We start from the raw sequence: 26,078 nt of genomic DNA on the forward strand, positions 1-26,078 counted from the left end.
CAAAGTGGACAATATCATACTATTGTGGAGAGTGGTGTTGAGTGAGGAATACTAACTCCATTGGTATGAGACCTTTTGGGGGAGCCCAAAGCAAAGCCATGAGAGCTTATGCTCAAAGTGGACAATATCATACAATTGTGGAGAGTCGTGTTCGTCTAACATAGATATCCGCTTAGGCCTGTTACATATCATCATCAGCCTCACCGTTTTAAAACGTGTGAACTAATGAGAAGTTTCCACATCATTATAAGAAATGTTTAGTTCTCTTCTCCAACCAATGTGGAATCTCACGATCCACCTCCCTTGGGAGGCCAGTGTTCTCACAGGCACACCGTCCAGTGACTAGCTCTATATCATTTGTAACCGTCAAAGCCCACCGTTAGCAGATATTGTTCGTTTCGGCCCGTTACGTATCACTGTCAGTCTCACTTCTGTTGAGTAGAATTTTCACACCCTTATAAAAAAAAATGATTCATTTTCCTCTCCAACCGACGTGAGATCTCACATGATTATCAAACAAGATCTAATAAACTTTACCCGCACTTTCAATCCACTTTCAATCCGACTAAAATGAAGATATAATCTACACAAAGAGAGGCTAATATACAAGCCAAAAGAGACCAACAAAAGGCCTCTTAGCCTTCTGAAACTTATTTACAATACAACACACTAAGAGTTCAAAGCCAAGGGGTTTCATCAATAGGTTTTTCAATACACTGCCAAATGAATAATAAGCTAAAAGCTACTTAATATCTGAACTCTTCCCTACAGGTAAACAAATGTACATACCTGAATTCATTATAGACACTACTTCTTACACTTAAATATGCAGTTTTACACAGCTTTGCCAAGGTCATAAACACAAGCTCAGGGAGAGATGAAACTTACTTCTTCTTTAGAAGACCGCGCTTCGAGAAGATTGATATGTTCATTCCAAGAAATCCAGACTTCTTGCTCGGCTTCCCTTGCTCAGAGTTGCAAGGGGGTTCGTACGAGTATGGAGGTTCAGAAACACAAGGTTCTTGCTGCTCATTATCTTGAAAGTCTCTTAGAAGTCGGAGTAATTCGGTGGCACCCGCTTTTCCTTTTTCACTACCCTTCATAGTGATACTGGAAAGAGGGGGGATAACACCTTCCTCCATTACTAACTCACAATACTCGAATCGCTGCGAGCATAGCGAAAGGAGGATAGTAACGGCATGCTCCTGGTCTTCGAGACTGCCTAGCCAGAGACATTGAGCAATAGAGCTAATGCAGCCATTAGTTTCAACAATAGAGATCCTTGCGTCTTCTGTGTGGCACAAATTTTTCAGAATGAATATACATTTGCCTGAGAGATTCTCATAATTTAGCAAGGGAACTAGTTTTGGGATGCACCCCAGTGAAACGATGTCGGAGCAGATGTCGCTGTTTGAGGATAGATTGTAAAAGGTTTTAATGGCAAATTCTTGCAAGTCTCCGACCTCTGAGTCGAGATACTTAGCTATTGAAGCAAGGACACCAGATGTGACAAAATTAGACCCGCATTTACGGTGACCAGATAACGCTTCTAAAATGGCAAGAACTTCATAAGTCACAACTGAATTCAGTAAACTAGCTAATGTTGTCAGAACCTTCTCAGGTACAATCAGCCTATTAGACCTGCAGTACGGTCAAACGATCAAACACTAGTCTGTACGAGATGAGAATCAAAGGGAATCAAAGCAGAAAGTAAAGAGAGTAGGTTGTGACTCTCACGTCAAGACAAGCAAAGCAGCGACCCAAGTAAAACCGTGACACTAAGCATTATAAAATGTGATTACTAAGATGCTGGAATATTGCAAAAATTACCTGCTTCTTCTCACAAGTGAAAGAAATAGCTCAGCTCCATTTTTCTGAGCCTCGGAATCCTGCTGATCACACGCATCCTTTAAAAATAAGGCAAGGTGATCCATGACGGTTTCAGATAAGGCGGGACCGACGCCTTTTTTGTTAATGACAACTTTCATATCTTTAATAATCTTGCATTTCGATTCCCACGAAAGCTCATTTATGGTAGATGGAAACTCCAAGTCTGCTTCCTCAGCATATGAATCGGATTGAAACCTTTGCAGATCATGATCTTTACTCTGCCCAGACTTGATAGCCAATTCATTGCCACCATTGAGCCTCAATGAATCTGGATAGTAACTATTATCGAGACCTCCAAGCGATATATTGCTAAAATCGATGGGTAGACGAATATCATTCATCGAACTTCCAAAGCTAGCAATGGAATTCTCCCAAACCTCGGGGCATTCTGGTTCCACAGTTGGATCCGGGATTGTGACTCCAAACTTTATGCACCATTTATCAATTACATTCTTTAGATCAACATTAGGAATCATCGAAAAATCGGTTAGTTTCATTTTGGTATGCGGGCACGTATTATGACCCTCCTCAAACCACTTTTCAATCCACACCTTCTCATATGTCACTCCAGACGCGATCACAACAGGATCATACATCAATCTCATTGATATGGGGCACTTAAATTCCTCAGGGGGAATGGCCCTATTGAGTATCATATCAGCATGGGAAGCATTATTTCCATGTTTCACATTAACTTCAATTTCCCCATGACCATTACTGTTAGAACTATCAGCTTGGTTTTCCCTGATTTCTTGCAGTATCAACTCCCCATGCTTCTTCAAAATATATAGAAGGTATGTCAAAATCTTCTTTTTCGGGGGATCGCCGTGACCAACATCATCTAATAGTTTTCTGATGGACCGTTTCTCGTATAACATTTCCTTGGGTGATGAAATATTAAGCCTCAAAGCAGCAATTTTAAGAGTTGCGATTTCCGACTTTTCCAATACATCTGGAGGCGAAGCACCTAGCTTCAGCAATTGTCGCAAAGCCTTCCAAGCCTCTTCGTCGGATGAGTCGAGGATAAATTTTGCAACCCTAAGATCATCAGCCATTTGAGAGATCTGCAAACAACAATTTCACTGTCATTGCACTACCATGTAGAGTGATAGAAAATAGAACCCAGATATATTGCAATATAAAATATAGAAGGAACAACAATATAACTCCCAAACTATTCGAGGTTATTTGGAACCTCCCCTCTTGAAATACCACTCAAACACTAAGCCATAAAACAATTGCCCAACATCGAGACAACAAGGACACGCACCTAGAGGCAAGGAAAACTGTAACAGCCCAGTCCCACCGTCAATAGATATTGTCTTCTTTGAACTTTCCCTTTTGGGCTTTCCCCTCAAGGTTTTTAGAACGCATCTACTAGGGAGAGGTTTTCACACCCTTATAAAGAATGCTTTGTTCCCCTCTCCAACCGATGTGGGATCTCACAATCCACCACTTTTGGAGCCCAGCGTCCTCACTGACACTCGTTCCTCTCTCCAATCGATGTGAGATTTCACAAAAACTCTCATTTTAACTACATATAATTAGCTAAGCAATTCCATTACTTTTGGTATGCTGCAATGAAATAACTACATATAAATATGGCTTATGACACTAGTCGAGGAGCGCACATTCATGAACCGAGAGAAAATAATTCTGTGAATGATAACAATAGACTATAGGCTTTTATTCACAAAATAGAGTATAAGAAAGAAAAGAAATGACGAAAGTGAATTCAACAAACCTTTCGAGCCAATGTCACAGGAACCATGTACTTAATTTTACGCAAACTATGCTCCAACAAAGTCCTCACTCTATGACATCTAGAGATGATTCGATCTCCAGTTAATGCCTGAAAGAAATATACGCATCATTACCGATAAGTCGCCATGGTCAGTGATAGAAAAATGAACTCAATCTTCAACAAGATCAGCCTTCAAAAGTATTTAGAGCAAAATAGAAAATTAATAGAAGTTTATGTACCAAAAGTAAATTCAGAACTTTGTAATTGATTTAATAGCAACCATCTAATCCTTAAGAAACTCAAAACGTAGGCCATATAAAATCTATGATTCAGAAGATATGCTTACCAGATAAAGCTTACTAGACTCTCGACAATACTGAAGAAGCAGCTCTGCTTTCATCTTTCCATTGTTTAAATTGCACAGCGCCTCTCGACCTTCCGGGCTTCCAGGCCGAGCTGCTTCAATTTCCGGTAATATCTCCGACACCCGGTCAACCAATTTCATTAACTCGGTACACATTCTACAATGAACCTAAATTGACAAATAGATTAGACTGAGAGACAATTTGATGCTATAATCTTAAGAAAATAATCCAAGTTCCAAGTTTGTCTGATTCATTACACTTCCATGCCTAAGTATCCTCCAAAAGGAAAGGAAATTATAGATTTCAATGATACCTTAAAGGAATGGACATTTGAAGCTGCCTCAACATTTGCAGTACTATCAGTTCCCATTCACAAGAGAGTTGAACTCTAAGAAAAATTAAAACATTAGTTAGTAACAAGCATTACCAACCCATTAAAGATTTAGCTTCAAACATAGAAATCTATCAATCAATGCATATTGTTCTACCAGAGCCATAGAAGGAAGAACTTTGACAAATTCAACCGGGAACACCAAAAACTACCCAATTTCAGGAGCTTATCTTGGTCAAGGTTGAGTTTCAAATTATGAACCATAACATAAACAGCTTGTGAGAGAGATAGAGAGAAACTTACTAAAAAATACAAGTGTTAGAACCAAAACGGAAGAATCCCTATTCAGAAAACCACCAGAAGCTCTTATGAAACCAAATATCTTTCAAAAACAAGCAAAATCAGTCCTCGAAACCCAAGAATTCCTTCAAAATCACTCAAAATCAAACAGATTCTAAGCTGTTTGCCTTCGTTCTACGCTTCTAGCTTCAAGAGAAAAAGAAGAAAAAACCCCAAAGTCGAACAGCCTTCATAACCCCAAATTTCACAGAAGATTCATAAAAATTGCACACAAGCAAACCAATAGAACCAACAACTCCTCTTCTTCTTCAACCCCTTAAAAGCAGAGTATTAAAAAACAAACCCTCTTCAGCAAGCAGGCGTAAACGCGCCACTCGGGCAGCTTCACAGTGTGGACCTTCCGCTCGAGCAAAAGCAAAAAAGAGTCATCAATGCTAATAAAGTAAGATAAATACATGGAAAACTAAACTAAAAGGCAACTCTCATAATTAAAGATGAACAGCAACCCATTTCCTTGAACAACAGCCATTAAATATCAGGAAACAACCATGAAAAAGGACAATCGGACACAGAGAGAAGTAAAAAAAGACAGGATAGTGGTCAAATCGTTGCAGTTAATTACAGAACAAATATCGAATTCATTCATTGTTCAAACAAACAAACAAAAAATTGTGGTTGAAAAATTAGAAAATTCTTACAAACGAAATCTTCAACTCAGTTTCCATTTCTTGCTAGGTCATCCATCAATCGTCATCGATTAACTTCGCAGAGAACATAATCGCTGGATCATAGTCAAGTTCATCAAAATCAACGGCTCCCAATCGACACCACATACAACGGTGTGGTGCGCCATTACAGCGTAAATTATTTCTCGCGACCCTACAAAAATTCCGAGACGGCTAGAGCGAGACTCCATTGAACGCTTCAAGTCAAATTCAAAATAAATAAATAATTAAATTACTTTCATTATTCAATTAAAAGTATACCTTATTGATTCAAAATAAATGTTTTAAAATAATATATAAATAAAATTATATCCCACTATCTATTCATCCCAATTTTATTTTTAAAATATCATATTAAAAAAAAAATTCCACCGTCTCCACACAAATGGGTTGGTAAGACGTTAAAATATCGATTATTCAACGATGTCACTACCGTAAAAAAAAAATCAACCACAGTAAAAGTAAAATTCTATATATTTTAATAAATCAAAATTACCCACTTATTCTCAATAAATTTAAGTTTATTTAATAAAGTTGGATAGATACTATATATTAATGTCAATATAGATATAAATAGAAAATTATAGTATAGTTTATGCATGATATTATTGTCACATTACTATAAAAGTCGTATGAAAATTTATTTTATTTTGAATTTAAAAAGTATAGTTTATAATTAGCTAGGCTAGGTCAAATTTGATGCATGTAGACTAACACTCATTTCTACATCAACTTTTTTTACAAATTATTATTGTATCGAATAAGTCCGTGAGCTTAATAAAAGCTTATGATAAAGATTTTAAATTTTTATTTTTGTGTACATAATAAATTATGAATTTATTGAACAACAAAATGGAAAGTTGAATGTTCGGAGTCGAAATGTTGTTATCGGTGTAAAATAGCTCTAGCCTCTGTAACGTCCCAGATCTACCACTAGCCGATTTTATCCTCCTTGGGCTTCCCCTCAAGGCTTTAAAATGTGTCTGCTACGGGAAGGTTCCCTTCTAAATGGTGTTTTGTTCTCCTTCCCAACTAATGAACATCATAATCCACTCCCTATTCGAGGCCCAGCGTCCTCCCCGGCACTCTTTCTTTCCTCCAATCAATGTGGGCCCGCCCCCAAATCCACCCCCCTTCAGGCCCTAACGTCCTTACTGACACAGCGGCTCATGTCTACCTCCCTTCGGGGAACAGCGAGAAAGCTGGCACATCGTTCGGGCTTCTCTTAGTAGACACATTTTAAAGCCTTGAGGAAAAGCTCGAAAGGGAAAGCCCAAAGAGTCGTGTCTACCCCCTTCGGAGAATCCTTGAGGGGAAGTATGAAAAGGAAAGCCCAAAGAGAATAATATCTGCTAGCGGTGGATCTGGGACGTTACAGCCTCGTTCACTCCCGGTGAAATAGCAGCTACACCCCCTTAGTCTCGAGCATTTGAACTAATCTCAGTTTCTCAAACTCTTCATGGCAGCTAGTCTTAGATCGAGTCCGAAGAGGATTGAAAAATCATTCGAGAAATTGGAAGACATAAAGAGAACTTTCTTAAAAGGTCTCGTTCCAATGGAGAGGGTATTCTTTGATTATAAACCATGATCATTCTCTAAATTAGCCGATATGGGAGTTTCATCATCCAAGAGACAAGTCTTAAGACCGTTTCGAAGATGAGTTTAAAATTGTGGTGATTTTGAAATTACATTTAAACAGACCCAACTGGCGGAACCCCACGTTGGTAATGCCCACCACCTGTTTGTATTAATGTCTCAACCAACTTCCCCCTTTATTTTCCCTCCATCATTCAATCTCCACGCCCACCATTGCTGCCTTCAATGGCGTCTTAACGCATCTCCCCCAGTCACTTCTTCAGCCTCCTCCTGTTGGGCAGGCAAAGCAAACACAAGGCGTACGAGCGGGCATTGACCTTATACGATAAGAACAATCCCGAGCAGTGGCCGAATGTTGCTGATGTCGGTAGAAGAGATTAAAGGTATATTTGGATTGACTTTTTAAAGCGTACGAACACTTAAGAAGTCATTTAAAACATGGTTAAATAGACGATATTAGATACTCGTCTATCATGTCGGCCACGTAGAGTCTGGCACAGACCTATTTCCCTACACATCATGTGCCAATTGATTGCTCCTTTTGTGACTTGTGTTTGTAATGTGCTTTTATGCTTTTGAGTGCCATAATATTACCCAAATTCCTTAATGATTTCAAATATTAAATTTGTGATTTAAATGTCACGTCTTTTTTAGCTTAATAATATGTAGTGGAGAGATTCAAATCTCTTATCTTTTGGTCTATGTAAGATTCCACATTGGTCGGAGAGGGAAACAAAACATTCTTTATGCGGTTGAGTGTGGAAACCTCTCCCTAACATAAGCGTTTTAAAATCGCGAGGCTGACGACGATATATAATGGGTCAAAATGGACAATATCCGCTAACAATGGGCTTAGGAATGTTACAAATGGTATCAGAGCCCGACACCCGGCTATGTGCCAACGAGGACGCTAACGCCAAAGGGAGTGAATTGTGAGATGCCACATCGGTTGGAGATGAGAACGAAACATTCTTTATAAAGACGTGGAAACCTCTTTCTAACATACGCGTTTTGAATCGTAAGAACAGACCAAATGAACAATATCTACTAGATTCAGGTTTAGGCTATCGAATAAGACTCGTGTTTACGTGTCAAGTACAATTTTCCTAAAAATATATATATAAATTGGGTATTGGGTTAAAATTGAAAATTTTAAAATATTAAAATCAAATAATATATTTAATTTTGACATTTTTTTCTAAAAAAAATTCTAATGCAATTATGAAGATAAATGAAGCTTGATTCTTATTTATTATGACATGAATTATAATATCTTATGATAATTTGAACAATATTTTACATGATTAGAACGTCTAACGTTGCAATGACTAAGGGTGGAGGGACGAAGATATCGAGCTTCCTTGGCCGACCCACGACTTGGACACATTGGGTTCGGCTTTAGTGTCAATGGACGACCATAGGGTGGTTCCAGTCCGAGTCACATATAACTTCAAAAAAATATATATATTTAAAAATAAATAAATTTTAGCTAAAGAAAAAAAAAATGGTATTTTAATCGCTAACCAGATTTTGTGGAATAAAAACTCAAAAATATTAAATATTAAATCACGAGAAAGGTGGGCCCATCTTTGACCAACACGTGTCATCCTAGTATCCACGTACGCCCCCAAAGACCGCACGTAACCGGTAGACTACGAGGTTGATAACCGCCACGTAACCAATCCCCCAACAGCTTCATTGTACGGAAAACTCCCAACCGTCTCGCCCACCGCCTACTTATAAGCCTAATCCCACCTCGTCAAAGTACAAAGCAATTGCATTCGATTAAGTTTATTTCAGTGGCCGGAATCGGAATCGGAGTTACACGTATTTGAGAACAATGGCAAGGAGAATGAAGTCGTTGACGGCGGTTTTGTGGGTGGTGGTGGTTCTGTTGGTGGCGGAGAAAAGCAGGGGATGGGCTGAAGAAACAAAGGACAATGTAGCCGAAGCTGCTTCCAATGCAAAGGACAATGTAGCCGAAGCTGCTTCCAGCGCAAAGGAAAGCGTATCCGAAGCTGCTGAAAAAGCGAAGCTTGGTGAGAAAGCCGAAGCCGTAAAGGAAGGGGCTTCAGAAGCTTATTCAAATACGAAGGAAAGCGTGGCTGAAGCGGCTGAGAAAGCGAAGCTTGGTGAAAAAGCTGAAGCCGTCAAGGAAGGGGCTTCAGAAGCTTATTCAAGTGCGAAGGAAAACGTAGCTGAAGCGGCTGAAGAAGCGAAGCTTGGTGAGAAAGCTGAAGCCGTGAAGAAAGGGGCTTCCGAAGCTTATAACGACGCTAAGGACAAGGCTGGGTCTTGGTCCAATTGGGCATACAACAAGCTTTCCAAGTAATTTTACGTATTATTAAAATCTCCGAACACAAAGGTTTTTTGTTTTGTTAACAATGGCGGCGTTATGTTTGTTTGGTCAGGGGATTCGGGTTTAAAGATGAAGAAGTGAAGGAGACAGCCCCCGCCAAGGCGGAGAAAGCAGACGAAGCCACACCCAAAGGCGGAGAAGCGGCGAAGGAAGTGGCCGGCGAGGCGCCCAAACACGAGCACGAGCATAATCCGGCGGAGAAGGAGAAGACCACCGAGCTCTGAGCATAACACATGGATTTTTGACCTTTATTTTAAATAAATTGAGATTTTGATTTTGATATTTGTTTCTTTTTAGACTTTTGAATAAAATATTCCCTTTATGATTTTGATTTTGATTTGTGGGTACGTGAGTGTTATTGATCTTGATTTCAAGTGATACAAGATTGATTATTATTTATGCGACACAAATATACTTGATTTTTAGAAACTCTCTACTACCCACAAAAAGAAATTATGAGTATGACATACGTTATTTAACGAGATACTTGTGATGATAGTTCTCGATAATCAGTGTTTACTACTTGTGATGATAGTTCTCGATAATCAGTGTTTACTACTTGTGATGATCAGTTCTCGATAATCAGTGTTTACTACTTGTGATGATCAGTTCTCGATAATCAGTGTTTACTACTCTTGATGATCAGTGTTCTCGATAATCAGTGTTTACCACTCTCGATGATCAGTATCCTTGTTTTAATTTCTATTTGAGGGTACTGATCATCGAGGGTAATAAACACTGATTATCGAAAACACTGATCATCGAGGGTGGTAAACACTGATCATCGAGAGTGGTAAAAGCCCTTAGGTATTCTCTACCTACCCACTTGGGTGAGTTTTGGGTGGAGGAACTCTTTTGTTGAAGGTCGTTCGAATTTTTTGGGAGTATGACAAATTAGCTAATGTGTAACTTTCATCATCTAACACCTCCCCTAACAAAGTACGCTTCCCCACCTTTTACTACGCCTTCGAAGAGGCTCGACTCTTTTTCTTTTGTCATTTGTTGACTCTTTTTCTTTTGTCATTTGTTGGACATTTGAGGATTTACCAATTTATTGGCACGACTAAGTTTAAGGCATAACTTTGATATCCATGATATTGTCCGCTTGGTACTCGAACATTGATTCGAAGTACTTTTAATGCTTGAACCAAATAAATAAATCTCTAAATGAGATTTATGAACCAAAAGGCTATAAATCAAATAAATGAGATTTATGAATCAAATCGAACACGAATACATTCCAGAATCAATGATCAAAGTAGCTAGAATCAAATGCAAAGGATAAAAATCCAATCTTTTTCCCAAAAAATGGGAAGAAATGACGAGCAAGATCAGAAAAGTGGAAAGAAACTTGAAAAATCGGTGTTTTTACGCCAATTTCGTTGCAAAATTGATGAACTAGTGCCTCATCATTTTACCCTTCTCTTCTACGATGAACTGCGTCCTCACCCGCTTCTTTGCCTTCCCCGACGCTTCTCCGCCGTCGCTTGACGACTCCGCCGGGCCTTCCGCCGAACCGCCGAACGCCATCATCACCGGACCAGCGAAACTCCGCCGCTCTGTCCTCTTACCTTGTATTATAGTTAAATAAAACATAATTTTCCTTTTCATTATTAGATCTCAATATATAATAATAATAATAATAATAATAATAATTAAACATACCGTAACTCACGACCTTAATCCGGCCGTTATCCACCACCTCCACTACTCTCCGGTGGAAACTCCGGTGACATTCGCAGGCGGCGCACTTGAACCCATCAGCAGTACCATCTTCCCCACTGGGCATGAACTCTCCGCACCCATCGAGCACGTGCCCGCCGCTCTTCACGGCGTAGTTCCTCAAACATTCACGGTAGCGAACCGGAGACGACGGCGCAGGTGGTGGCGCCGCCGGATCTGGGTTCGGAGGAGGGTGATCTCTCCTGGGTCTAAGGGAATAATGAGCGGTTTGATGGTCTCTTAATTCCATTTTGAAACGGTTCTGATTTGGTCTAAGGAGGGTTTGGTTTTGGTTTACCCTTTTTTATTAAACTAATGAGATCTACTAATTTAAATATAATATCTTGTAAGATCTTTCTAGCTCTAGTTTTCATATCCCTAATACTTACTATAATATATATATATATATAGTCAGAGTCGTGCTCGTCCAAGACGTATTGTTCATGACAAGCCAAATCCTTTATGTTTTACCATGTTCTACTGTTTTACTTTTGTATTCCTAGGGAGTATTACTTTCGGAAAAAATCATGTCTAGACCTGACAAACATGAAATACCTCAGAATGTACTATACACGATATGACTAGTTGTTGTCTTACCCAAGGTTAGATACGATGAGAAGTTGTTGTTACTCTCTTGCTTGCTTATATAAAGTATCTTTCAAAAATCTCTCTCTACCCTCGTTCTCTAAAACCTTCTCTTAAATCGAGGCCAGAGGCTCGAGCATACGTCGCTTGGCCGTAGGCGACGCAAGAACAAATTGGCTTAGCTCACTTGTCGTTGGAAAGTGAGTGTCGCACAATCGCAAGTCTGCTACCATAAAGAGTGCGATTGTGACAAGCTGTTCGAGTAGTTATATATTAAAAAGCCACCTAGCCAGTTGAGCATTATCTAAGCCGTTCAAGCAACAGAGCCAGTCGAACAATCCCTTCGTTCGAAGATACTAGCTCTTGTGGCCTTGTCTTCTGGGCCTTGACCCTATCATTAATTCAAGGATAGACATTGTTTCAAGGTGGCATGCCATCTCGTTGAACCTATTGGCTTTAGCAGACATCTCATTCATACGAGATTCCAAAAGCCCCATTCTATCAGGAATTTCACTCATGCAGAATAACTGTCTTTCGATTTTAGATAATCGATCAGCCTGGGACTTGTCCAGTTGTTTCTTCAGGGGCATGTTTGCATAGCTCTGATACCACTTATCACAATCGCACTTTGATCGCAATAGACTTGCGATTGTGGTGCACTCACTTTAATATTTATATAAATATTTATTTATTTATTAGTAGAATATTAATGTGGAATATTGAAATTTAAATATTTAGAATTTATAATAGGGTTAAATTATATTTTAGGTTTAGAAATGTTATTAATTTTTTTAATATATTTTTTTAATAAATATTATATATTAAAAATGGAAATCCGTGCCGTGCCGTGCCGACAAGTCGAAGAATCGAGTTCCGGAAGGAGCGAGCTATCCCGCCTCGGCTACAGGACATCAATACGTGACATTTGGGTGCGATAGCCAACGATTCTCGCCGACTATCATCCTGCTCGAGTTACCATGGTTATTGGTATCACGGCTACGCCATTTGGGAAGCAACTCAGGTGCTGGAAGCTATAATTCACATTTATTTTGACTGGATCGTTGATCAGTAGATTTGAGCTTTTTTTTTTTTTTTTCTTCTGCAGGAATATGTAAATGTTGAGTTCAAAGCGACGGTTGATAGCATCTATATCAGGTGTGTATGTTTCGTACTAGATTACACTCGCGATCTTAAGTTTATTTTTGAAGAGTTGAGTTCTTGGATTTTTGATTTTGTTGCATTTGTTTTCAAGAATTATAAGCTAGGTTAGGTTGATTGTTGCATTGCCTGAAGCTTTGGGAGGTTCGACGGATGAATGAATCCATTACGAATCGCATGTTTTTCAGAGGAATCATAGTTACTTGATGATTAATCAGATTCAATGATTTGCGACATTACTGAAGATTCTTCCATTATATGTTATTGTGTGTATTTGTTGTAGTGGATGAATGTTACCAGATGGGAGATGCGGCGAAACCATTTGGTAGAACTCTTTGATTTCTTTTGCAGGCGTGTCATACTGCTCAAGCCAGTCCGGAAGAGGCAGAACAAGTGATTCATTGATGCATTCAGATGATTAGCACAGGTACAAATTTTGATTATGAGCAAGTCGGATTATTGCCTATTATTCCAATATAATTGCTTAGATCATCTTGAGTTCAATACAATTATAGAGAGATGTGGAAAGAGCACCATCCAATTGAGTGGGCTGGTTTTTCGTTTATGGAAAAGCTAAAATGGGGGAAACTAGAAGACTAATGAAACTTATATCTCTTTTATCCCTGAGAAGTCAAGTGCAACTAAAATGGGGGAGTTTAGACTCGTTAGCCAAGACGAACCCCTCTCCCCTTTCTTGTTCGCTTCTATAACTAATGTTTTCTGCAGCATTGTGGAGGTTTGTAAAGAAAAATGCATTATCGAAGGCTTTGAAATAGGTGGAGAGGGTCAAAATTTCTACAGATGATACTGTCTTGTTTTGCAAATATGAACATATTAAGCTAGAAATGTAACGATCCTAAGCCTATCACTAGTAGATATTTTCCTCTTTAGGCTTTCTTTTTTGGGCTTCCCCTCAAAGTTTTTAAAGCGCGTCTGGTAGAGAGAGGTTTCTACACCCTTATAAAGAATACTTCGTTCTCCTCCCTAATTGATGTAAGATCTCACAATCCACCCCCTTTGGGGCCAGTGTCCTCGCTGACACTTGTTCTCCTCTCTAATCGATGTGGGACCTCATAATCCACCCTTTTTCGGGGCCCAACGTCTTCGCTGGCACTCATTCTCTTCTCCAATTGATGTGGGGAAAGATTTAGCTTAGTAAATGCAGTACTCACAAGCACCCCTATTTATTACCTCTCCATGTTTCGTGTTGCGAGCTAGGCCAGCAAAAACCGAGACAAAACCATTAGAAATTTTCTATGAGAAGGAGCAAATAATGAAGGGGGTAGCTACCTAGTGAATTTGGCAAAAGTCATTGCTCCTTTGTTCTTGGGATGTCTCAGCATCGGCAACGTTGGAAAGAAAAATGCTGCTATTTCAGTGGCTTTGGCATTACACATAAAAAGGAACTGCTCTATGGAAAAGCATTATTAGAAGCAAATATGATCACAAGGGCCCTTCATAGCTAGATTCTTCCCAAACTAAATGGATTTGGAAGGAACACAGCCCCAAGAAGGTACTTTTTTTTTGTTTGTTAGTTGGCTCATTGTAGTCTCAACACCACGGACAGGGTTCAATGGACAAATTTCATGTGACAGCTCGAGTCCACCGCTAGTATATATTGTCCTCTTTGGGCTTTCCTTCATAGTTTTTAAAACGTGTCTGTTAGAGAGAGGTTTCCAAACCCATATAAAGAATGTTTTGTTCTCCTCTCGATCCCTATTTTGTTTCCCTCTCCAACCAATGTGTGATCAAGAGGAGAACAAAACATTCTTTATAAGGGTGTAGAAACCTCTCCGGAGTAGACGCGTTTTAAAAACTTTGAGGAGAAGCCTTAAAGGAAAAACCCGAAGAGGACAATATTTGCTAGCGGTGGCCTTGGACTGTTACATCCCAACTGTGTTTTATCAACAAATATTTGTTTGATGTGCAAAAAGGAGCGAAGAAACTAGCAGCCACTTATTTCTCCACTATTTATTCACTTACAAAGCTTGGATTTTTATCCTAAAACGCCTAGACGTAGCTTGGTGTCTTCCAAGATGTAGTTGAAGACGGCCTTTCAGAATTAATCTCCGGTGGATGGCTCAAAGGCAGGGGTTGAGTAATGTGGTCAACCGTGGATACATCTTTCTTTTGGAAAAACATCATTGATTATGCAACAAAAAAAAAAAAAAAAAAAAAAANTTGATTAATAATAGAAATGAGTACCATTGTACCAGTTTGAACATTACAGGTTTAAGCATTTACCCTCGACAAGGAGGTCGGAGGCTTCGACCCTCCAACTCCACACGTTGAATAAAAAAAGAATAGAAAGGAAGCAATTTGGCATGTCATTTGTCTTGGGCATTTGAATGCAGGGTAGCAAGGAATTGCTTGAGACACCTATTGTAGACGCAAGGTCGTTCCAAGTGAACCAAGTGACCCGACTTCGGTATGCTTTGAAACGTTGCATTGTCGCCGAGGTCCCTACATTTAGCATGATTCAAAACAGAACTTAGGATTCCATTTCAAATGAATCCTTAGTTAACTTTTAATGGAATGAAATGATACGTACTCTTGTAGTTTTCGGGCAAGCTCGACGTTGAAAATCTGATCATTTAGGCCCCATAAAAGATGTATCTTCTGCAAAGAGATGGATGAAGAATCATAAGCAGTCTTCCAAGTGAAAGAATTAAAGTGGGGAGTGAAGATGGGAAGAAGAGAGTGCCTGAGGGAACTTAGGCACAGTGCTGTCTTTGTTACTCATAACTAAGCCTTCAAGCAGCTCTGCCCTGTCCTTCCTGTTATTGAACATCACCTGCAATTGTTCAAATATAAAGCTAATTTGTTAGCTGGGTTTAGGGGTATACAAGATCGGGTTAGATTGGGTTGAGGAATTTTTTTGGACCAACCCAAAAGTTTGGGTTGGTTGGATTGGTAACAACCTAACCCGAAAAATTTCACAATCCAGCTCAATCCTCTATTTTTGGATGGTTCCGAAAAGAAAAGTTAAAAAATTTAATTGGTATCTCCTAAAATACTTAAACAATTACCATCTATAAACTTCTAGTTTAAAAGTATCCGATAAAAGTATAAGATGGAGTTACTAGATGTCTTTATCTCTCGATTCTTTCGTTTTTGTTTGGTTAAATTACAACAAATTCTCTCAATCTTCGTCGTTTAAAAAATACTCTAGTCTTTCAAAAGTTACAATATTATCCTTAATGTTTCAAAACTATTCTGAAAAATTATATCGGTGGTCATCAACCCATTATTCTAAGCTTGATTTTTTTTTTTTTTTTTTTAACATTCTAATACATCTCTATTTTATTAATGGAGTTTTGAAATATTGGTAATAATTAAAATAAGTCGAGCCAAGAACACTCCAGAGCTCACTCACTTAACATGGGTGACATTTTTTTTTAACAAAAAAAAAAAAAAAAAAAAAAAAAAAAAAAAAAAAAAAAAAAAAAAAAANCTCTAACTTATTATATGATTATTATTATTTTTCCCCTCATAAAATTATGAAGAAAATAACACTCAATTAGGTAAAGTTAGGTCATCATGTAAGTAGGTCCCTCTTTTATAAATTATCCTTTCAATATATTAATTTATAAATATGGCTATGAATTTCAAATTAATTAGGTTAGAAGTAGGTTAGATAGTTGGTCAATAAATACAATTGTTTTTTCTTTTTTTTTCTTCATTTTCAATTTGTTGGGGTTCCAACCTTCAAAAAAATAATAATAATAACTTATAAATAAAATATGGAAACAAAAATCAATTTTTTAAAACATGACAAAATGTATATTAATTTCAAATAATTCATTTTAAATTTTATTAGAACAATTTTTATTTAAAAAAATTGTAATTTTATTTTAAATTTGAACGAGGCTTAACATTTACATTGTTGTAGATTTTTTTATTAAAGATTTATTGACAAAAGATTTTTCATGTATCTTAATTAAATTATAAAATATATATTTAATATGATATTAATAAAGAAGTTTAATTTAGAGTAAAAAATTGATACCTTTTTCAAAGTTTAGTATATATTTTTATATAATTTTGAAATAATATTTTAACACATTTAAAAAAACGGGAGAAAAATCATTTGAGTGTTTTAAAATAAATTTAATATAAATTATAGAACATAAAAAATACCATTATTATTATTATTATTATTTTGTTAAATTAAAATTTTAGCTCTATAACTTTAAAGTTTATATTTATGAATTTTCAAAATTATAATTTAGTTTTGAATTTTATTATTCTTTTTTCAATCAATAAATGACAAAAAAATAAAATTAAAATAAAAAGTTAGAACTTTATTATAAAAAAAAATCTAAATTTATATCTAATAGTTTAATTAATTTTTAAAAATTTCTGACATTTTTTTTTATTAAAGTTAAGAATTTTGTTCAATTAATTATAACTCGAAAAGTTACAAAATAAATAAATAACTAATAAAGAAAATAAATAAATATATATAAATAAATATATATATATTTGTACGGACCTGAAGAAAGTCTTTATGGAGACGATCAGGAAACCATAGCTTTTTATGGGCGGCGACGGAGAGGAGCGCTTTCAGGCCCTTCACCGACGTCGGAAGTAGCAGCTCAGACGACGACCCAAACCCTAATCTCTGCAGCGTCTCGCCGCTGATCGAATCCGTCATAGCCAGAATCGAACCGGAAACCACCATAGCCTCCACGAGCTCAGGCCAGAGCTCCGCCAGTTTAAACGCTACCATCCCGCCGTAACTGAACCCAACCACCGTACATTTATCGACCCCAAGCTTTCTCAGCCCAGCCGCCAAACACTCGGCCTGAAACGTCGGTGACCGGTCCGATTTATCGGTGATGGAGTCGCCGAAAAAGAGGAGGTCGGGGACGTAAACAGAGTATCGCTTAGAAAGGGCACCCACCTAAACAGAGTATCGGTGTTATTAAATTTCGATTAATTAATAAGGTGTTGGGTTTAGGGAGGATTCGATACCTGGAACTGCCAAGTGACGATTCCTTCTGCGGCAAAACCGTGAACCAGAACGACAACCGGCTTGGTCGGTTTTTGCGGCGGTTTGGGCGGTTGGGTTTTTTTGGGTTTGGAGAGAGTCTCGACGGGGACCCAGAAGTTCATGGTGGTGCCGGGCTCGATGTCGACGGAGTAAGGTACTACGCCGGCCATCTTCATTAGGGCGTGTAGCAGTGGGCGTTGGGCTGCAACCAAGTTCACCATGGCTAGTTGAATTCTGGAATAAGGTTGGAGGATTGAAGGCGAGGGGCTTAAATTTAAGTTGATTGGTTGGTTGGTTTAGTTTGGTGGGCGATTCCAACGCCCCTTATAGGTAAGCAAATATATATTGACTCTTCTGTGGCCTTTGTATAAGGAATTATATATTACGGATTCCAATCTAAAGTTTTAAATTTTGGGTCGGTTGAATTAGTGACCTGTGTTGGATGATGAAAGTCCTACTTCCGCTAATTTAGGGAATGATCATGGGTTTATAATCAAGGAATACTATCTCGATTGGTATGATGCCCTCAAAGCAAAGCCATGAGAGCTTATGTTCAAAGGAGTCAATATCATACCATTGTGGAGAGTCGTGTTCGTCTAACAACTTGAATAACTCAATCTAATAGTAGTCTCTATTTTTTGATTGGGTTATCAGTTAAATTATTTTTAAAGAGTTATATTTATTAGATAACTAAAATATTAAAAAGTTCAAATATCAAACATTCACTAGTCATAACGCATTATTAATACCGATTACAAACGTGTAATGTTGTAAATCTTTATAATAAACTTAAAAGTATGGTAGGATTGGATTGTAAACCATGTACTGACTTAAATTTTCAATTTTTCTAAAATTTATCTAACCCAACCTGGATGGTCTGAATTAGGTAGTCCAAGTTGGTTAGATTCTTGAGTCATTTGAACACCCTTACCAAAAAAAAAAAAAAAAANTGTAATATGAATAGGATATTGCTCTCATTGATTTTTAGCCATGTCAATGTTTATTTGGAGGACATGAAGTTCAACAACAAAAAAAAATTATTTGAATATGGGGAGTAGATACTACGAGAGTACCTCATTCGTGTTTTTTTGATTTGGTGAACTCATTATCGACGGGGGACTTTTTCGATCAATATCAAAGGTTAACCAACTACCATACTTTATAAACAATACCAAGGATTAGCTAATGTGAAGGACAATAACTCTCGAGATATTTCACAGTCATATGATATTGTTTATTGAGTATAAGCTCTCATAATTTTATTTTTGATTAATTTTACTCAAAGAGTTGGACCATAAGAGATAATTGTTCTCATTTTGTTCTTTCAACAAACTCGACCTCTCATGCCCATACATATGGCGACATGCTTTTGCTGCCTCTCTTCAACTCCTCGATTTGGTTTATCATGATATTGTAGAGGTTGGAAATATGGTCTTTTTTACTTGCAAGCAAAAAAGAGAAAAGGAGGAAAAAAAAAACGTCTTACCAAGTATTATCTAAAGACGGGGTTCCTCATCTCAAAACCAATTGGTAATGAGAGTAACTATATATTTTATAACGATTGTGAAACTTCGCCACCTTTCCAATTTGGGATTCTCAATATGTTCTCTCAAGTTGGTATCTCTTTGGATTCACCATACGACAAAACATCATATGTTTGAATCTTTGTAATGTCGTTCTTGTTAAAATTTTGATACAATTACATTTAAAATCACAATAATAATCCTACCAGAAAGAAGTCATTGAATTTAATCATATAAGAAAGAAGTCAGAAGAAAAAAAAAAAAAAAAATCAATTGAGATCCATAAAAATGGAACATACATATCCCGAACCCTTTTCTTGAAAGTTCAAATTTATGTTCTCTTGTCATAATTCATAAGAGTTTAGCTTACCCCTTCTTTCAAAAAGTACGGTCTTTTCCTTTTCGTGAAACAAAATTACAAATCGTCATCATATTTATCGATGTAAAAGATGAGTAATTGTGAACATCAAAATAGTTGAAGGATTATAACATCTATGTCCAAGATGAGCAGCCAACAAGAATAAGAATCTCAAACCTAATTTTCCGTGGTAACATGAAGTAACAAAAGTTAAAAGTTCTTTTTTGTTACCTCAGCGAGCTATAAAGCATCATTCATGAGTTTCTCCGTAAGAGCTTTGGGAAGTCCCATCACTGTGTCAGTTGAACCTACCTGTTATACACTAAAATGTTTCAGGTTCTGATAGATAGATATGCCTACACAAGGTTAAATCAAGGCCTAAAGTGTTAGGATCATCATTCACTTTACAGTGAAATCAAAGGATGTTAGTTGGAACTGAAGTGAGGAGAATGTGACATCTCTTAATAGAAAATGTTTCACAAAGACCACATCCGTTTGAACTTCCAGATCAGAATTAGATTAGATATAGCGAACAAATGGTAAATATAAAGGGGAATAACAAAACATCCAGTTCCCAGGCATATTTGTATTTTCCTAAATATAACTTCCAAAGGAAAAATAAACAAATGACTCGGTCCCAAGCAAGCCAGTTCAGTCGATTTGTTGATGGAAATAAGTGAAGGATGTACATTAAAATAAAAACGGTGAGATCCCACATCGGTTGGAGAGGGGAACAAAGCATTCCTTATAAGTATGTGGAAACCTCTCCCTAACATATGCGTTTTAAAACCTTGAAGGGAAGTCCAGAAAGGAAAGCGGAAAGAGGTCAGGCAGGCTAATTTTCTTTTGTAATGCATTGTCTTGAGTAAATGTTTTAGAACCTTGATGAGATGTTCGACTCCCCAAACTGAACATGCATAATACGATATGAAAAGCTAAGTTAATGTTTCGACACGTGGGTTCGTTCATCCTAGGATATGAATTTATTATCATTCATTACACAAATCTAGAGTTATGAAACCCTTTCAGGTCCATGAGTCAATCTGTACTCATTCTTTATATAGATTACAGACAACAAAACACAATGTTCAGATGTCTGCAAAAGCATATCAGTAGAGATATATTACTAACCACTGCCTCAACTAACGGCCAAGTCAGTGGATGTTCCAACATCAGACCTCCAGCTACTTTGAATGTAACGTCCTCTTCAATCTGATGCAATTTACCATCAATAAGACTTGAAAACAATGTAAATGAAAAGCATAACTTTGGAAAAGATCTAAATAGGCAATATTCCCACGTTTACCAGGCTATCTATAATCTCCTCTGGTATGTCATAGAAATAAACCTTCAGCAGAAAATTAGCCCAACGTTATTCAACTTGACCTCGAACCATGTAAACGCTGTCCCTCGGTTAAGGAAGGATAAAATGTGAGTTGAAGGTTAGTATACCTCTGCCTCTTCCCATCCCCCTTTTCTTGTTCCTGTCTTGAGGTTGGTTATGAGTACAGAACCCACAACAGATGCATGACTACCAGAATAGCCTGCAGGTCGTTAAGTTGATCATTAGACATGCTTCAATTTTCACATCGTTCTACAAGAAGAAGAAATAAATGTTTGAAATCTGGAAGACAATTGACCTTTGATAAATTTTCGAGCTTCCTCCTTGTTAGATGGTTTCTCTCTAATCGTTCCTTCATAGACCACCACCTCAAAATAAATCAAATGCAATAACTAAGACTTAAGAAACTTCATANACAAATAACTAGTACATGAAACTACGTACGGAGAAAGAAGTGATATAACTTTAAACCATGAGCATAGCTTCATAGTTATGGCACGATGTAGCGCAGCTTGGTAGCGCGTTTGTTTTGGGTACAAAATGTCACGGGTTCGAATTCTATCATCCCTACCTATTACTTTATCTTCTGAACAGTAACAAGGAATCAATTGAGATCCATAAAAATGGAACATACATATCCCGAACCCTTTTCTTGAAAGTTCAAATTTATGTTCTCTTGTCATAATTCATAAGAGTTTAGCTTACCCCTTCTTTCAAAAAGTACGGTCTTTTCCTTTTCGTGAAACAAAATTACAAATCGTCATCATATTTATCGATGTAAAAGATGAGTAATTGTGAACATCAAAATAGTTGAAGGATTATAACATCTATGTCCAAGATGAGCAGCCAACAAGAATAAGAATCTCAAACCTAATTTTCCGTGGTAACATGAAGTAACAAAAGTTAAAAGTTCTTTTTTGTTACCTCAGCGAGCTATAAAGCATCATTCATGAGTTTCTCCGTAAGAGCTTTGGGAAGTCCCATCACTGTGTCAGTTGAACCTACCTGTTATACACTAAAATGTTTCAGGTTCTGATAGATAGATATGCCTACACAAGGTTAAATCAAGGCCTAAAGTGTTAGGATCATCATTCACTTTACAGTGAAATCAAAGGATGTTAGTTGGAACTGAAGTGAGGAGAATGTGACATCTCTTAATAGAAAATGTTTCACAAAGACCACATCCGTTTGAACTTCCAGATCAGAATTAGATTAGATATAGCGAACAAATGGTAAATATAAAGGGGAATAACAAAACATCCAGTTCCCAGGCATATTTGTATTTTCCTAAATATAACTTCCAAAGGAAAAATAAACAAATGACTCGGTCCCAAGCAAGCCAGTTCAGTCGATTTGTTGATGGAAATAAGTGAAGGATGTACATTAAAATAAAAACGGTGAGATCCCACATCGGTTGGAGAGGGGAACAAAGCATTCCTTATAAGTATGTGGAAACCTCTCCCTAACATATGCGTTTTAAAACCTTGAAGGGAAGTCCAGAAAGGAAAGCGGAAAGAGGTCAGGCAGGCTAATTTTCTTTTGTAATGCATTGTCTTGAGTAAATGTTTTAGAACCTTGATGAGATGTTCGACTCCCCAAACTGAACATGCATAATACGATATGAAAAGCTAAGTTAATGTTTCGACACGTGGGTTCGTTCATCCTAGGATATGAATTTATTATCATTCATTACACAAATCTAGAGTTATGAAACCCTTTCAGGTCCATGAGTCAATCTGTACTCATTCTTTATATAGATTACAGACAACAAAACACAATGTTCAGATGTCTGCAAAAGCATATCAGTAGAGATATATTACTAACCACTGCCTCAACTAACGGCCAAGTCAGTGGATGTTCCAACATCAGACCTCCAGCTACTTTGAATGTAACGTCCTCTTCAATCTGATGCAATTTACCATCAATAAGACTTGAAAACAATGTAAATGAAAAGCATAACTTTGGAAAAGATCTAAATAGGCAATATTCCCACGTTTACCAGGCTATCTATAATCTCCTCTGGTATGTCATAGAAATAAACCTTCAGCAGAAAATTAGCCCAACGTTATTCAACTTGACCTCGAACCATGTAAACGCTGTCCCTCGGTTAAGGAAGGATAAAATGTGAGTTGAAGGTTAGTATACCTCTGCCTCTTCCCATCCCCCTTTTCTTGTTCCTGTCTTGAGGTTGGTTATGAGTACAGAACCCACAACAGATGCATGACTACCAGAATAGCCTGCAGGTCGTTAAGTTGATCATTAGACATGCTTCAATTTTCACATCGTTCTACAAGAAGAAGAAATAAATGTTTGAAATCTGGAAGACAATTGACCTTTGATAAATTTTCGAGCTTCCTCCTTGTTAGATGGTTTCTCTCTAATCGTTCCTTCATAGACCACCACCTCAAAATAAATCAAATGCAATAACTAAGACTTAAGAAACTTCATAAAAATAAAAATAAAAAAGAAAGTGCATCACGAATGGATACATATCCCTTGCACAACTGAAATTAGTAACTTGTTTGTTACCTAGGATGGATTTGGTACAACTCTTTGAAGCTTTTCAAAATGTTCTTACATAATTATAAGTGATTTCTGAGAATTCTAAAAGTATTTGAAAGAATGAACACTTAATCGGCAAAGTTATCTAAACTCACTCTAATAACTCTAATATTATGCGAGTTTATGCAAATACTGAACAGGAAGAGGGAGTTAAAGCATACTGTGTCTGCAGTGAGTAACAGTGTTGCAGGTGCATCATTGTCCAGTTGAGCACCAGTGGCTAGAATTCTTGACATAATTGCATCTGCCTAAGAGAAATCAAGTGAAAACCATCAGATAGAAGCCCTTCTTTTGACCTTGTGAAAGACTAAAAGATAAGAACATATACTCCATAAGTAACCCCTCTCTTCCAAAGTTACAAGGGTTCCAATTGAGCATCTCATTAACAAAGTCCTTCAAAAAAAAGAGCCTTATTCTGCAATTGATATGGTTACTATATAACCATAGCTTCAAGGACCAAAAATTCACAACAGATGAAAGTCCCGCGAAGAACTTTCAGTTAATTTCATAGTGTCATGGAAGTAATTAAAAGTAATTGTGCTTCTAAAGGAAATCAATTTCGGGCTCAGATTGAGGGTAAGTGTCGAATTCCTATCTACGGTCCCTTTTCCTTCAAATTGAGAATTCCTTAAGATTCAGAGGATCAAGTTGAGTAACTTTGATGAAGGAATTGAGAGCTGAAATGTCGTAGAACAGGTTAGCCTGTTTAGTTTCTAGTTACTAACTACCCCTTACAAATCAGGCTTGCTTGGCTCAACCACATTGAAAAGCTGCATGAACTATTAACTTTTCAACATTCACTTGAATTACAAACCAGATTGAAGTTGTTACTTTACTTCCAAGTACAATGCAAAAGATGAAATGGCTAGATATTAGAGCAAAGCCAAATGGTTCCCAAATTTACACTAGGAAAGTAAATAAGCCACACCTTTGCCTCAGCCAGAGCCACCACCAGTTCTTCAGGCCTTTCCTTCCTAATCGCTTTCTCATCAATGTCTGCCGTCTAACATAGAATAAGTCAAGTCAATCTTCCAACAACTAAACAAGGAGGAAGAGGAATCCCTAATAAGAAAATTCACCATTATAGTGAACTCGTATCCCATCTCCGACAGAATACGCCGGCGAGCCATGGACGAAGAACCTAATATTATCTGCCCAAAAATAACAAAAAATGCAGAAATTGAGATCGAAACAAATTTCACCACAACCGACCTCAAAATACAGCAAAAGAAACAACAAATACAAATGATGAACACGAAAGCAGGTTCAAATTGCGGCAACCTACTTCGCAAAAGTAACAATCATTTGATTAAGCCTAAGCGAACAACGCCGACGGAATAGTCTATAAATCTTTTATTAGTGTAGAAACAATAGTGAACACACAATCTTGTAGCGGGAAATTTCAAACGGAGGTTCGTTCTTAAATTGCGAAAGACAAGCAAATGGTAAGGTAATAAAGCTAACCTGAAATGGAGATTTGGCTGCGGCCATTTCTCTGCAATCTCAAGCTTCCTGGAATTGCGGCAGATAAGATTTCGAGCCTGAAATCTCTAGAGAAAACCAATCCACGAAAACTGGAGCGAACTGCCTCTTGTTTTGTTTGTTTGTATTTTTTTTTTTTTTTTTTTTTTTTTTTTTTTTTTTTTTTTTTTTTTTTTTNCTAGGAAGAGTGGAGATGGTAAAAATTTGTTTTAACTGTGTTAACCTTAATTTTAAAATTTACTGAGTTTTTTTTTTACCAAGAAGATGGTGTTTTTAAACCTTTTAAAAATAGTTGAAGAGTATTAATGAATTGTTTTAATTAAAGGGTATTTTTGAAACCCGGTTAAAAGTTGAAGAGTATTTTAGAAACAAAACTAACGAATGAGAGTATTTTTTAGATTTTTTTTTTCTTAAAGTTTTAGAATATTATCGAATGTTTAAGAGTTTTTTTTTTATTAATTTAGCCTTTCATTTCAGTCCCACGTAAAGAAAATTGACTGACCATATAGGTTAAAGTAAGAAGGGATCCAAGGACTTGTTAGATTGATAATTAGTCTCTTATTTACGTATTTATATTTTCTAATGAGTAAGTTGTCATTAGTTATATTCATAAGACTCGATGACTTGAACGATTTGGACTATCCAACCCAAACTATAAGGGTCGGGTTGTATTAGATTTTTTTTGGTAGTTCAAGTTAAAAAAATTTAAAATAAAAAATTCGGTTCAGTTAGCGATTTGAAACTTTTTTTTGTTGAGGTTACTGACCAACCCAAAAATAGGGTTCACAGCTGGAGACAACCCTACCTTACTTTTAAGATTATTATAAATATTAAGAATATTTGACATTTGTATCGGACTATTATATAAATTTGGACTATGACAGAACTTAACAAGTTAAGGTCAAACTCTAAAATAGAAAAAATAACTTACCGATCCATACGAATCACAAAGAAAATAAAATAATAAACACGAAACAAAAAGCAAAAAGCAAGGAATATTATTATCATAAACATACAATTGTTAGATTGAACAAAAAAAA

The 26,078-nt window shown here is 37.0% G+C and overlaps 6 protein-coding genes and 1 long non-coding RNA gene across 14 annotated transcripts in view; 2 read left to right on the forward strand and 5 right to left on the reverse strand.

Annotated features, from left to right (window-relative positions):
* Positions 1–584: 584 nt before the first annotated feature.
* Positions 585–5,485, reverse strand: LOC111810061 (U-box domain-containing protein 5). Of its 4 annotated transcripts, XM_023696604.1 has the most exons (7): positions 5,329–5,484; positions 4,634–5,027; positions 4,313–4,387; positions 3,981–4,166; positions 3,635–3,742; positions 1,831–2,954; positions 585–1,641 (listed from the first exon to the last, which is right to left on the reverse strand). In XM_023696604.1, exons 3-7 carry the CDS (start codon positions 4,367–4,369, stop codon positions 885–887), a joined length of 2,232 nt encoding a protein of 743 aa, XP_023552372.1. In that variant the 5' UTR covers positions 4,370–4,387; positions 4,634–5,027; positions 5,329–5,484; the 3' UTR covers positions 585–884. The 4 variants fall into 4 exon arrangements, with proteins under 4 accessions (XP_023552372.1, XP_023552374.1, XP_023552373.1 ...); XM_023696606.1 differs by lacking the exon at positions 4,634–5,027 and having other exon boundaries at positions 5,329–5,485; XM_023696605.1 differs by lacking the exon at positions 5,329–5,484 and having other exon boundaries at positions 4,974–5,306.
* Positions 5,486–8,738: 3,253 nt separating this feature from the next.
* Positions 8,739–9,606, forward strand: LOC111810685 (methyl-CpG-binding domain-containing protein 10-like). The gene is made up of 2 exons (XM_023697431.1): positions 8,739–9,279; positions 9,363–9,606. Exons 1-2 carry the CDS (start codon positions 8,792–8,794, stop codon positions 9,532–9,534), a joined length of 660 nt encoding a protein of 219 aa, XP_023553199.1. The 5' UTR covers positions 8,739–8,791; the 3' UTR covers positions 9,535–9,606.
* A 1,102-nt stretch (positions 9,607–10,708) lies between these two features.
* Positions 10,709–11,282, reverse strand: LOC111810406 (zinc-finger homeodomain protein 6-like). Its single transcript, XM_023697113.1, has 2 exons — positions 10,905–11,282; positions 10,709–10,867 (listed from the first exon to the last, which is right to left on the reverse strand). The coding sequence occupies exons 1-2, from the start codon at positions 11,280–11,282 to the stop codon at positions 10,709–10,711; spliced, it is 537 nt and encodes a 178-aa protein (XP_023552881.1).
* Positions 11,283–12,466: 1,184 nt separating this feature from the next.
* On the forward strand, positions 12,467–15,431 carry LOC111810668. 5 transcript variants are annotated; one of them, XR_002817428.1, is made up of 4 exons: positions 12,467–12,638; positions 12,723–13,202; positions 15,006–15,203; positions 15,335–15,431. It is a non-coding gene; the product is annotated as an uncharacterized LOC111810668 (long non-coding RNA). The 5 variants fall into 5 exon arrangements; XR_002817425.1 differs by lacking the exon at positions 15,335–15,431 and having other exon boundaries at positions 12,723–12,772; positions 13,059–13,202; positions 15,006–15,069; XR_002817427.1 differs by lacking the exon at positions 15,335–15,431 and having other exon boundaries at positions 15,130–15,204.
* LOC111810667 (monoacylglycerol lipase ABHD6-like) overlaps positions 15,077–26,078 on the reverse strand; it is a 25,586-nt gene continuing 14,584 nt past the window's right edge. Inside the window, exons 2-7 of the mRNA XM_023697413.1 lie at positions 23,140–23,147; positions 17,753–17,994; positions 17,271–17,681; positions 15,480–15,569; positions 15,327–15,394; positions 15,077–15,238 (exon numbers count right to left, since the gene is read on the reverse strand). Of these exons, the coding sequence (XP_023553181.1) occupies positions 15,103–15,238; positions 15,327–15,394; positions 15,480–15,569; positions 17,271–17,681; positions 17,753–17,992 (945 nt within the window). The 5' untranslated portion in view covers positions 17,993–17,994; positions 23,140–23,147 and the 3' untranslated portion in view covers positions 15,077–15,102. The remainder of the gene's footprint in view (positions 15,239–15,326; positions 15,395–15,479; positions 15,570–17,270; positions 17,682–17,752; positions 17,995–23,139; positions 23,148–26,078) is intronic.
* LOC111810407 (maf-like protein CCA_00314) lies at positions 19,671–21,474 on the reverse strand. The gene is made up of 6 exons (XM_023697114.1): positions 21,466–21,474; positions 21,293–21,362; positions 21,105–21,196; positions 20,959–21,000; positions 20,784–20,864; positions 19,671–19,964 (listed from the first exon to the last, which is right to left on the reverse strand). The coding sequence occupies exons 1-6, from the start codon at positions 21,472–21,474 to the stop codon at positions 19,893–19,895; spliced, it is 366 nt and encodes a 121-aa protein (XP_023552882.1). The 3' UTR covers positions 19,671–19,892.
* On the reverse strand, positions 21,703–25,151 carry LOC111810666 (maf-like protein DDB_G0281937). The gene is made up of 9 exons (XM_023697412.1): positions 25,021–25,151; positions 24,636–24,707; positions 24,485–24,559; positions 23,718–23,804; positions 23,328–23,397; positions 23,140–23,231; positions 22,994–23,035; positions 22,819–22,899; positions 21,703–21,999 (listed from the first exon to the last, which is right to left on the reverse strand). The coding sequence occupies exons 1-9, from the start codon at positions 25,045–25,047 to the stop codon at positions 21,928–21,930; spliced, it is 618 nt and encodes a 205-aa protein (XP_023553180.1). The 5' UTR covers positions 25,048–25,151; the 3' UTR covers positions 21,703–21,927.

The sequence above is a fragment of the Cucurbita pepo genome, chromosome LG14, assembly GCF_002806865.2.
Source record: "Cucurbita pepo subsp. pepo cultivar mu-cu-16 chromosome LG14, ASM280686v2, whole genome shotgun sequence".
Taxonomy (NCBI): Eukaryota; Viridiplantae; Streptophyta; class Magnoliopsida; order Cucurbitales; family Cucurbitaceae; genus Cucurbita; species Cucurbita pepo.

Coding starts and splice junctions, on each gene's coding strand:
- LOC111810061 (XM_023696606.1), bottom strand. CDS start 4,369: ATGGGAACTGATAGTACTGCAAATGTTGAGGCAGCTTCAAATGTCCAT. Junction 4,167..4,312: donor CAAATGTCCATTCCTTTAAG/GTATCATTGAAA, acceptor TTGTCAATTTAG/GTTCATTGTAGAATGTGTAC. Junction 2,955..3,634: donor CTGTGACATTGGCTCGAAAG/GTTTGTTGAATT, acceptor TGTTGTTTGCAG/ATCTCTCAAATGGCTGATGA.
- LOC111810685 (XM_023697431.1), top strand. CDS start 8,792: ATGGCAAGGAGAATGAAGTCGTTGACGGCGGTTTTGTGGGTGGTGGTG. Junction 9,280..9,362: donor GCATACAACAAGCTTTCCAA/GTAATTTTACGT, acceptor TTGTTTGGTCAG/GGGATTCGGGTTTAAAGATG.
- LOC111810406 (XM_023697113.1), bottom strand. CDS start 11,282: ATGGAATTAAGAGACCATCAAACCGCTCATTATTCCCTTAGACCCAGG. Junction 10,868..10,904: donor ATAATGAAAAGGAAAATTAT/GTTTTATTTAAC, acceptor AAGAGGACAGAG/CGGCGGAGTTTCGCTGGTCC.
- LOC111810407 (XM_023697114.1), bottom strand. Junction 21,197..21,292: donor AGCTCGAAAATTTATCAAAG/GTCAATTGTCTT, acceptor AACGACCTGCAG/GCTATTCTGGTAGTCATGCA. Junction 21,001..21,104: donor GGGGATGGGAAGAGGCAGAG/GTATACTAACCT, acceptor TTTCTGCTGAAG/GTTTATTTCTATGACATACC.
- LOC111810666 (XM_023697412.1), bottom strand. CDS start 25,047: ATGGCCGCAGCCAAATCTCCATTTCAG. Junction 24,708..25,020: donor CAGCCAAATCTCCATTTCAG/GTTAGCTTTATT, acceptor ATTTTTGGGCAG/ATAATATTAGGTTCTTCGTC. Junction 22,000..22,818: donor GGCCGTTAGTTGAGGCAGTG/GTTAGTAATATA, acceptor AGTGTATAACAG/GTAGGTTCAACTGACACAGT.